General features: G+C 45.5%; 1 protein-coding gene across 1 annotated transcript in view; it reads right to left on the reverse strand.

Moving 5' to 3' along the window:
- Positions 1-10842, reverse strand: part of FAM114A1 (family with sequence similarity 114 member A1) — a 53889-nt gene that overhangs the window by 21475 nt on the left and 21572 nt on the right. The window contains exons 7-8 of the mRNA XM_015418305.1: positions 6276-6428; positions 783-906 (exon numbers count right to left, since the gene is read on the reverse strand). Coding sequence (XP_015273791.1) covers positions 783-906; positions 6276-6428 — 277 coding nt within the window. The remainder of the gene's footprint in view (positions 1-782; positions 907-6275; positions 6429-10842) is intronic.

The following is a 10842-nucleotide window of genomic DNA, read 5'->3' on the forward strand; positions in this document are numbered from 1 at the left end:
TGGCCTCGTACACTCTGTAGGTTCACTTGATATTCAGCTCATTGGTCTTTCTCAGTTTTGGTCGGCGAGCACAGGCTATCAGTAAAAGACCAGGCACCGGGCTTCTGTTGTTATTGAGTTAATGGTATTAATAATCATAGATGGTAATACTGGCCATAGTGGTAGTGGTGGGAGTGGTGGCGGCTCCTAGTTGAAAGCCTGGTGGAAGAGCTCCGTCTTGCAGGTCCTGCGGAACTGTTCCCTATCAAACCTCTTGATTTCAACTTATTCTACTTAAATACCGGTATGCACATGTAAATCCCTTTACTATTTGATATTAAGATGCCAAGTGATTCACACTGCAATCCTATGCAGAAATAGGGTTGCCAAATCGACTTACCTCTGCTGGTGGGGGACTTTGTGCTGGTTCCTGGTGCGCGCGCGCGTGCCGCATGTACGTCACAGGGAAGTGACGTCATGACGCCGGGCACGCTGGGGGCGGGGCACAGCCATTTGAGGGGAAAACTCTGTTTTCCCCTCAAATGGCTGTGCCCCGCCCCCAGCGTGCCCGGTGTCATGACGTCACTTCCCTGTGACGTGCACGCGGGGGTGGGGTTTCCCCCGGGGCCTGATTCCGCGGGGGCGGAAATCGGGCCTCCAAAGCGGGGGGAAATCCGCCCCCCGGGGGGATTTGGCAGCCCTATGCAGAAATGAGTAGCTCTGCACGGGACCACACTGTTAGTTGCTTTGAATTAAACGTGTAGATCTCTTTATGCTGTACATGTGATAACAATGCAAAATACCTGTTTTTGTTTCATCATCTTCATTATCTGATTCTTCTGGGAAAAAGATGGCCTTAATAGCAATCAAAGCAGTTTTGGCTGTTTCCAACTCCTCCCCTTCAAGCGATGCCAAATATGACTGTACCTGAAAAAAGAAGTAATGACTATTCTTACTAAACCAAAGTGTGGGTGGTTGTGACCGAACGTACCCAGATAACTACAGGAGTATCATTTCTGAGAAAAATTAGGCATACAGAAACTGTATAACTTTCTTCTCCAAGACTATTTACAGGATGAATCAGTGAAAGTCCCAATGGTATCCTGGATGCAAGACTTTGGATATAACATTGATATTGATGAATGGTCCAAAATCTGGAAAGTAATAAAATATACACGAGCAATACCATATAAGAAAAATATATATAAAATGTTTTTTAGGTGGCACTGGTCACCAGGTAAAACTTGCTGGAAATGTAAACATAGCATTGGCACCTTCTACCATATGTGGTGGAGGTGTAACATAACACAAATTTACTGGCATAAGATACAAAAATTTATATCTGAAATCATAGAGATAGAACTACCATATAGACCAGAAATATTTCTGTTAAATATGTTGCCAGATTAGTATTAAAAAAACAGATCAATATATATTAACATATATGTGAACATCAGCTCGTATTATATTTGCTAAATATTGGAAACAGGGAAAAATACCCTCGAGAGATGAATGGATATATAGAATGTTGACTATTGCAGAGATGGATAAATTAACACTAATTTTGCAAGGTAAAGATGACAACATATTTAAAGAAATATGGAAAAAAATTATTTGTGGTTAGACAACAAATGTTAACATAGACTCATGATATGGTAATTACTGTAATACAATCAATATATTGTGTTTTGTATAATGTAAAAACCTTATAAATAAAATGTTTAAAAAAAAGAAAAAAAGAAAAATTAGGCAAGTCTGCCACCATTTTAATCTAGAGCTGATTGCAGTCCAGTTGTAAGATGTTATCATCACGTTAATTGTGGTGCATTTATGTCAATGTAAATATTTCATTTTGCCACAACCTGCTTTCCTCTGAAGAGCTTAGAGTGGCATATCTATGATTCCCAACCAGCTGTCTTTACCTTCAGCAGCAGGCATGTTATTTCCTTCCAGCTATACTCTGGATCTGATCTGGATTTGAAAGCTAAGCAGGGTTGGCCCTGGTTTGTACTTGGATGGGAGACCACCAAGGAAGTCCAGGGTTGCTACGCGGAGGCAGGCAATGGCAAACCATATCTGAACATCTCTTGCCTTGAAAACGCTTTCCACCATCACAATCTCTGGATCTGAATCGGCTGAAAAGCCTTTTACGATGGTGCAGAGATCAACTATTCTTCTGTTACATGTCTGTTCATTTCTGTGCTTAGGAACAGTGTTATGCTCTACGGAATACCATTTACTGCATAACACATCATATTTAATACTTCTGCTTTGTTCAGATTTTTGCAATTTCAGTCCTATTATATTGCTTATCAGACATTTCATCCCACTGATTGCACTGATCTACGCTGCGTAATCCACCTCGAGTCTCTGTGAGAAAGGCAAACTATAAATAACATAAAATTAAATGGCAGCAACCACATCATGTATGGCTGCGAGAGTTGGACTATAAGGAAGGCCGAGCGCCGAAGAATAGATTCTTTTGAACTATGGTGCTGGAGAAGACTCTTGAGAGTCCCTTGGACTGCAAGAAGATCAAACCAGTTAATCCTAAAAGAAATCAACCCTGACTGTTCCCTGGAAGGCCAGATAATGAAACTGAAGCTCAAATACTTTGACCACCAAATGAGAAGGGAGCACTCCCTGAAGAAGACCCTGATGCTGGGAAAGACTGAAGGTCAAAGAAGACGGGGACGGCAAAGGATGAGATGGTTAGACAGTGTCACAGATGCAACGAACATGAAATTGAGCAAACTTCAGAGGATGGCGGAAGACAGGAGGGCCTGGCGAGATCTTGTCCATGGGGTCGCGAAGAGGCGGACTCGACTGTGCGACTGAACAACAACCACATCCAACCGTGCCTGCTTCATCCATACCAAATGTCAATGCAACATTCAGGGTCTGACTGCAGCGCCGTCCTGCCATGAATATGGCACCAGTGTTCCCTCTGAGTTAGTGTGAACTAGCTCACAGTTTTTTAGCCTCTGGCTCACACATTTTTGTGATGGAGCCAGGAAGGATGGCTCCAGAGCAAACTAATATATGCAGTAGCTAAATCGCTCGCTCACAACTTTAATGCCAGTAGCTCACAAAGTTGAATTCTTGCTCACAAGTCTCCACAGGTTAGAGGAAGCATTGTATGGCACCCACTAGAATCTATAGAATCTATAGAGGAGCTGCGGTGGCTCAAGTGGTTAAGACCCTGGACTGCAGGCTGTGGAAGGTCGGTAGTTCAGACCCAGGTGCCGCATGACGGAGTGATCTCCCGTCTCTAGTTCCAGCTCCTGCCAACCTAGCAGTTTGAAAGCAAGAAATTGCAAGTAGATAAATAGGTACCACTTCGGTGGGAAGGTAACAGCGTTCCGTGCGCCTTGGTGTTTATTCATGCCGGCCACATGACCACGGAAACGTCTTCGGACAGCGCTGGCTCTTCGACTTTGAAACGGAGATGAGCACCGCAACCCTAGAGTCGGATTCGACTGGCTTTCGAGCAAGGGAACCTTTACCTTTACCTTTAGAATCTATAGGTTTGTAGGTTTGAACCTGAATTCTGCAATTTAGTTAAGGCAGAGTTCTCAGATCTGAATTCAATTAATACTGCTGGGTTCATCTGGATCCAGTTGCCTCGGAATGTGCCTACATTTAGTTATTTTTCTGAAATGTGATTTTTTTAAAAAAAAATTAAAGTCACTGCTTAATAAATACAAACCTTTATGCCTAGTTTGGAGTGACTAAAACATCTGCAGCCTTGGAAAACATGATAGGAAAAGGGTGCCGGTTTTCTTTGCTGAGCCTTGAACCAGTTTCATATCCAACCTGGAGCAAGTTTTTTTTTGGGGGGGAGGGGGAGGGCAGTCACACGACGTCATTCTGTAATCGTCCGCTTTCCGCTTTGCTTTAATGCAATCTGTCCCAAACTTGGTTGGATATTATCTTTATGGAAAGACTTTCCTGCCAAGCACTTTTGCATGCCACATAGGTGGGAAGCGGTGTTCCCTCTAAGATGCGTTAGTGGGAGCCAGCTCACAGATTTTTAGCCTCCAGCTCCCACATTTTTGTCTGCGCTCAGGAAGGATGGGGCTCCAGAGCAAACTAATTGATGCAGCGGCCAAATCGCTCATTCGCAACTTTAATGCTGGTAGCTCACAAAGTGGAATTTTTGCTCACAGGACTCCACAGCTTAGAGGGAGCATTGGGTGGGAAGGTATTTTTGAGTGCCCTGCCCACACTGGAACCAGTGTTCCCTCTAAGCTGAGTTAGTATGAGCTGGCTCACAGTTTTTTAGCCTCCAGCTCACACATTTTTGTCTTAGCTCAGGAAGGATGGCTCCAGAGCAAACTAATTTATGCAGCAGCCAAATCGCTCGCTCACAACTTTAATGCCAGTAGCTCACAAGATAGAATTCTTGCTCACAAGACTCCACAGCTTAGAGGGAACACTGACTGGGACCATTTTCCTTGCCTCAGCCTCTTGCAGCTGCTATTCCCCCCCCATACCAGTGGAGGGCTTTTTTAAAAAAATGGTGATGGTTATTGCTAGATCAAGACAGTGCAATAACGTTTGAACAATCTATTGCTATGATCTACTAGCTGCTCTGCATTTCAAGTTTTCATTAAAAAAAGAAGTAAGCAAATGGGAATGGTGCACGCTCAGGATGAGGTCAAGGGTACCCCCACCCAAGAGCTGTTTTACCTGGAAGCAGGGGTCATTTCGTAGAAAAAGAGGTGCAGGAGCTCATTAGCATAACTCATTTGCATATGCCACACCCCCTGACATCACCAGAAGTGTGTCAGAAAGCAACAGCCACCGCTCAGGCGCCACTGGACTGTTGTGGATTCCTAGCTATTGGGGGGGGGGAACGTGCAGATCTGTCCTCGCAGAGGAGGGAGAGCTTGTACCTGAATAAAACTTGGTCTTAAAGGTGCCGCTGGACTGTTTTGGACCAGGGGGCCGGGGGAGGGGGGCTCTGCAGCTTACCTGGCTGCTTTTTGCTCTGACTGAGGGCTGCTGGGAGTAGGGGGTGGGGCTTGTTGCATGGGCCCGCCCCCTGGGCTCTTTACTGCCGGAGCTCCGCTCCTGTGCGCTCCTGCAGGAAATGACCCCTGCCTGGAAGTGCCTTGTGGAAAACCATAACGCACAAACACCAGTGTGTTTGTTAGTAAACAGACTTGGAGGACAGGGCTGATAGTGTATGTTCTTTCTTTCTTTCTTCATCTCTTTCAGACTGCCTGATGGGCTGAGGGATATTGAGAGGGGGGAGACGGTTTATCTTGCTTAATACCAGCAGGACAAATGAACAGCCTGCAGTGTTTTAGAAGGTGGTTAGGAAAAGGGTGGGTGAGCCAGTGGAGACTGGATTGCATGTGTGTGGTTGGAGGGCGGGGTATTTCATTGGTGGTGGTGGGAAGTGGCGTTAAGTCACAGCTGACCTATGTCAACCTTGTAGGGTTTTCAAGGCAAGAGAAGTTGAGAAGGGGTTTGCCAGTTGCCTGCCTCCACATCATGACCCCGGTATTCCTTGGAGGTCCCCCATCCAAATACTAGCCACGGCCGACCCTGCTTAGCTTTCGAGATCTGAGAAGATCGAGCTAGCATGAGCTATTTCATTGGGAAGTTTTAATTTTGTTTTAAAAAAGGAATCTGCTCACAGAAGGAATAAGCAGGGTGAGAAGGAGTTGAAGGCAGGGCTTTTTTTGTAGAAAAAGCCCAGCAGGAACTCATTAGCATAATAGGCCACACCCAACAGCAGATACTCATTAGCATATTAGGCCACACCCCATGCCTTCCCTTGGCTTGCCCAGGCCCCCCGCTGCTGCGGGGAGCCCGGGCTAGCCAGCCCTTGGACAGGCCAGGGAAGTCACGGGGAGGCATTTAAATGCCTCCCCGATCCTTCCAGGCCCCCCGCCTCAGAGTCACGGGGGGGGGGTCGCTCTCCGGGCCTTCCCTCTGTAGCCACGCACACAGAGGTTTTGGCTGTACCGGGCGTGGCCAGCTCTGAAGCCAGCCAGAACTCCGTTCCTGTGCGTTCCTGCCCCAAAATAGCCCTGAATATGGGTATCAGCTCCCTTACACTGGTTGGTGTGGGACACAGTGGATACATTTCCCAATACTGTTAAGTCTGCAGGCCAGGGCAGAATACGAAATCAAATAAAATAAATACATTAAAAACCTTGGCCCCTCTGTGGTATAAGGGAGGTTCCCAGAGGCAGGATTTCAACCTTTACGGGGAGCAGTTCTTGAAAAATATGTTCCAGCGACCATTCTCGTTACCTTGATTTACGCAGTCTATACCGTACCTTGGCTTCACTTTCATTAGACAGAATTTCCAGGGCTTCCAGATGAGACAGACCTTGGAACTCATCAAAAAGCAGCCCGTAGTGCGCTGTCCGTTCAAATGTGACTTGCTGGGCCAGTCTCTGCTTCTCCTTCTCTTTCGCTTCCCGCAAAAGCTGCGGAGACATAGATCACGGCTGCTGGTTTATTGGCTGCACAGCAGATTTTATAACCATCAGACTCCGGCTCCTCTAGGCAATGATAATAAAACTGGGGAGGGTAGCTCATACTGACGCAGGTGAAAAAGGCTCCATCGTTTTTTGCCAAAACATTTCCAGTAACACATTTTAAGCTGGGTTCCCTGTATAGTTTTCCTCCATAGTGGTGGTGACTATATATAAGCAGGCTTGTTTGTAAATCTGCTTTTACTGTCAAAGGCAACACTAGGCATAGATCACAAATTCAAACGTCTATTTACAAGGAGAGAGAAACATAAAAAAGCACTGAATGAATGCATGAGAATAAGTGTACACATTTTCACTTTGTCCCATTAATTTCAACGAGGTTTTGGGAAGAGACTGGAGAGACAGTTTGGTGTAGTGGTTAGGAGCGCGGACTCTAATCTGGGAGAACGGGGTTTCATTCCCCACTCCACCACATGCAGCTGCTGGCGTGACCTTGGGTTAGTGATAAGTTCTCTCAGAGCTGTTCTCTCACAAGCAGGTCTCTCAGAGCTCTCTCAGCCCCACCTACCTCACAGGGTGTCTGCTGTGGGGAGGGGAAGGGATTGTAGGCTGCTCTGAGACTCCTTCGGGTAGTGAAGGGTGGGGTAGAAATTTAATCTTTTCCTCTTCTTCCTTGGAAGAATGTCCTCCTTGAAAATATGGATTTTGAACCTCAGTTTTAACTACAGGCACACCATCATACCATGGCCTTTATGGTATGAAGCCATGTTTGGTGGACGCATTTTCACTTTGCCCCATTCATTTCAATGAGGTTTTGGGAAGAGACTGGAGAGCCAGTTTAGTGTAGTGGTTAAGTGCGCGGACTCTAATCTGGGAGAACCGGGTTTGATCCCCCACTCCTCCACTTGCACCTGCTGGATGACCTCGGGCAAGCCATAGTTCTGACAAGAGGTGTCCTTGAAAAAGAGCAGTTTCTGTCAGAGCTCTCTCAGCCCCACCCACCTCACAGGTTGTCTGTGGTGGGGAGGGGAAGGGAAAGGAGTTTGTAAGCCGCTCTGAGAAACCTTTGGGTAGTGAAGGGCGGGGTATAAATCCAATCTCTTCTCTTCTTCTTGGTTGTGAAGGTGAATCCCCTCCTTCCACTACAGAGCTTTTTCTACACCCCTCATGCTCTTCGTGCTGGTCCCCCAGGAGCCGTGTTCTGGGGCAGGGGCATTTTGGCTATAGTGGGAAGGGGAAGCAAAAGGGGAGCTTCAGAAATCCTTCTGTCAGGGGACGTTTGGTGGGACCCAAGCCAAGCACTCCTGTCTCTGCTTGCTGACTCTTTAATTTGGAACAAAGTATAGCTGGAACACAGCAAATGGAGAACTGGATTGTTTCATGTATTTCTGCTTTTTGCTGTAAAACTGCACATTATTCCAAGTTCCTCCACAGAGATTTACTTTACTCCTTTTTGAAAGGTCGGCCTGCTTCAAAAGGTTCATTCTGGAGAGCGGTATCTCCACTTTTACCTCAGTGTGCTTCCGTGGGCCCATTCTCAGAATGATTAGTAACTGCACTGTCAGAAAAGGGACTCACTGGGGGGGGGGAAGCTTTCAACGGACATGAAGCTGCCTTATACTGAATCAGAAACAAACAGTACAGCACACAGCAAAAAATAGCAAGGAACAACAAAAAACGACAGTGAGCTTCTTTATGGGCCAGGTCTCCTAAGCCTTGAGAGGTGCGCATTAAAGCTTAGGAGACCTGGCCCATAAAGAAACTGAATAGTATTGTCCTGTAAAGAAATTGGAATGAGACTTCCTGTAGTTGTTCTTTGTTCCAGAGGAAGGACCAGAAATCTGAAACACTGCATAAAAAGGTAACGGTTCCCTTGCTCGAAAGCCAGTCGAGTCCGACTCTAGGGTTGCGTTGCTCATCTCCGTTTCAAAGCCAAAGAGCCAGCGCTGTCCGAAGACGTTTCCGTGGTCATGTGGCCGGCATGAGTTTGTAAGCCGCTCTGAGACTCCAAGTGAAGGGCGGGGTATAAATCCAATCTCTTCTTCTTCTTCTAAACACCAAGGCGCACGGAAGGCTGTTACCTTCCCACCAAAGTGGTACCTATTTATCTCCTGGCAATTTCTTGCTTTCAAACTGCTAGGTTGGCAGGAGCTGGGACTAGAGACGGGAGCTCACTCCGTCATGCGGCACATTCGGGTCTCAAACTGCTGAACTACCGACCTTCCACAGCCTGCAGTTCAGCGCCTTACCACTTGAGCCACCGCAGCTCCATGAAACACTGCATACCACCTAGGAAAAGTGTTGGATATCTACTCTGGACTTTGTTTTTTCCTTCTATGGATCCTGTGGACTTCTGTATCTTCCCATGATGGATTATATGTATAGATTCATTACTGATTACATGTGCATTTCACTTTATTGAAGTCTCCTTTTGGATATACTTTTGTGGGTAATTCAGCTCACAGTTGTTTTTTGTTGCTCCTTGTTATACTGAATCCGAACCTTGGTCCATTGAGGTCTGTATTGTCTACTCAGGACTGGCAATGACTCCCCAGGGTCTCAGGCAGAGGTCTTTCACACCACCTGCCGCTTGGTCCTTTCCAGTGGAGACTGAAGCTGGGACCTTCTGCATGCAAAGCAGAGGCTCTTCCACTGAGCCACAGTCCCTCTTCTTTCCTAATCATGCTTTGTGATATTGTTCTGATAGAGCTGTCGGTGCTGCTTTCCAGATTAAAGAGTTACTTGCTTGTTCAGCAGTTACTGATTTTGTTCTGTGGCAAAAAAGATATTCTGCCTAAAATCAAACCATTTTTACATTGTATTTATGCTAAAAAAAACCCCAACGAACTCAAGTATTTCTGTATTTTGGGTTTCATATTAAGACAGATGATCATCTATGTGGGACCCTGTGGCGCGATCAGCCCTGGTGCCCAAACCCAGAGGTTGTTACCTGCTCTGTTCCCCTGAAAGTTATAAGCCCTCTGCAACAGCCCTGCAGGGTGGACTATCAGACATAGTATAAGAGGGTTAGCTAGTTTATTTTGGGTGGAAGAGATGTGTACAAAGCCTATCACACCGGGAACGGAAAGCTTTGTTGAAATGTTTATTTTTTTACTTCATGGATAATCCTCCTTTCTCCATAGTGGGGACCAGTGTTCCCTCTAAGCTGAGTTAGTGTGAGCTAGCTCACAGTTTTTTAGCCTCTGGTTCACACGTTTTTGTCTTAGCTTGGGAAGGATGGGGCTCCAGAGCAAACGAATGTATGCAGCAGCCAAATCGCTCGCTCACAGCTTTAATGCCAGTCGCTCACAAAGTAGAACATTTGCTCACAAGACTCCACAGCTTAGAGGGAGCATTGATGGGGACCCAAAGTGGCTTACATGTTTCTTCCTCCTCCATTTCTTTCTACAACTACCTTGTGAGGTAGGCTAGGCCAACAGTGTATGCCTGGCTCAGGGTCACCCAGTAAGCTTCCATGGCACAGTGGGGATTCGAGCCTGGGTCTCCCGGACCCTAGTTTGATACTCTGACCACTACACCACACTGGCTCTTTGTAAGCTGCCTTCAAGACATAAATCATGGGAAAGTGGGATATAAATCTTTGAAACAAGTATACATGAATCACGATGGAAAGGATCACAAGTAATTTCCTGGATAAATGATAATTGGGGGAAAAAAAGAACTTTCCTCTTATATGCTCAAACATGGAAAGTTTCAACATTACCTACAATAGAGAAATGGCTGGTGAAGATGACGGAACTTGCTGAGATGGCCAAACTTATTTCTTTGATTAGGGAAAAGACATTATCGAAATTTATTGTTATTTGGAAACCAGACTTTTTTGCACAAAACAGAAAAAAAAATGATCTGATGATTTGTGCCTTTGAAGATTAAGAGGTTAAAAAAAGAGGGGTTACCAGAAAAGGAGAGGTACTTCTTTTTGTAACTTTAGAGTAAGTGTGCATTATGTAAAAATATGTGTATCGTGGGGAAAATCAGAAGTTTTTCCTTTATATTTCTTTATACTCTTTTGTCCTTGTTTTTCCTTTGCTCTTTTTCTTTTTTATTCTGTATCCAAAAATCCTTAATAAAATTTCTGTATAAAAAAAGAAGCCGTCATGATGCGGAAGAGGCCGGGATAAGATAATGTGTACATCACCCACATGCATGAAACGTTCCTTTTGGATAATCCTGTACCCACCTGTGCTAATGCCTAATCACAACAAACTTATTTGACAGGATAAGTGGTCATGTGGTACTTCAGAACTGCTGAAGTCCACCCAAAACTACCATCCTAATCAAGAACAAACTTCTTACTGTATTTGCTTAAAGGACCATCTTCCCACACATGTCCTCCTGCGGTTAACAGCATCCTTCTGGCTGCTGCCTTCTAGTTGTTCTCCTG

The sequence above is a fragment of the Gekko japonicus genome, unplaced genomic scaffold (assembly GCF_001447785.1).
Source record: "Gekko japonicus isolate JY-2015 unplaced genomic scaffold, Gekko_japonicus_V1.1 scaffold55, whole genome shotgun sequence".
Lineage (NCBI taxonomy): Eukaryota > Metazoa > Chordata > Lepidosauria > Squamata > Gekkonidae > Gekko > Gekko japonicus.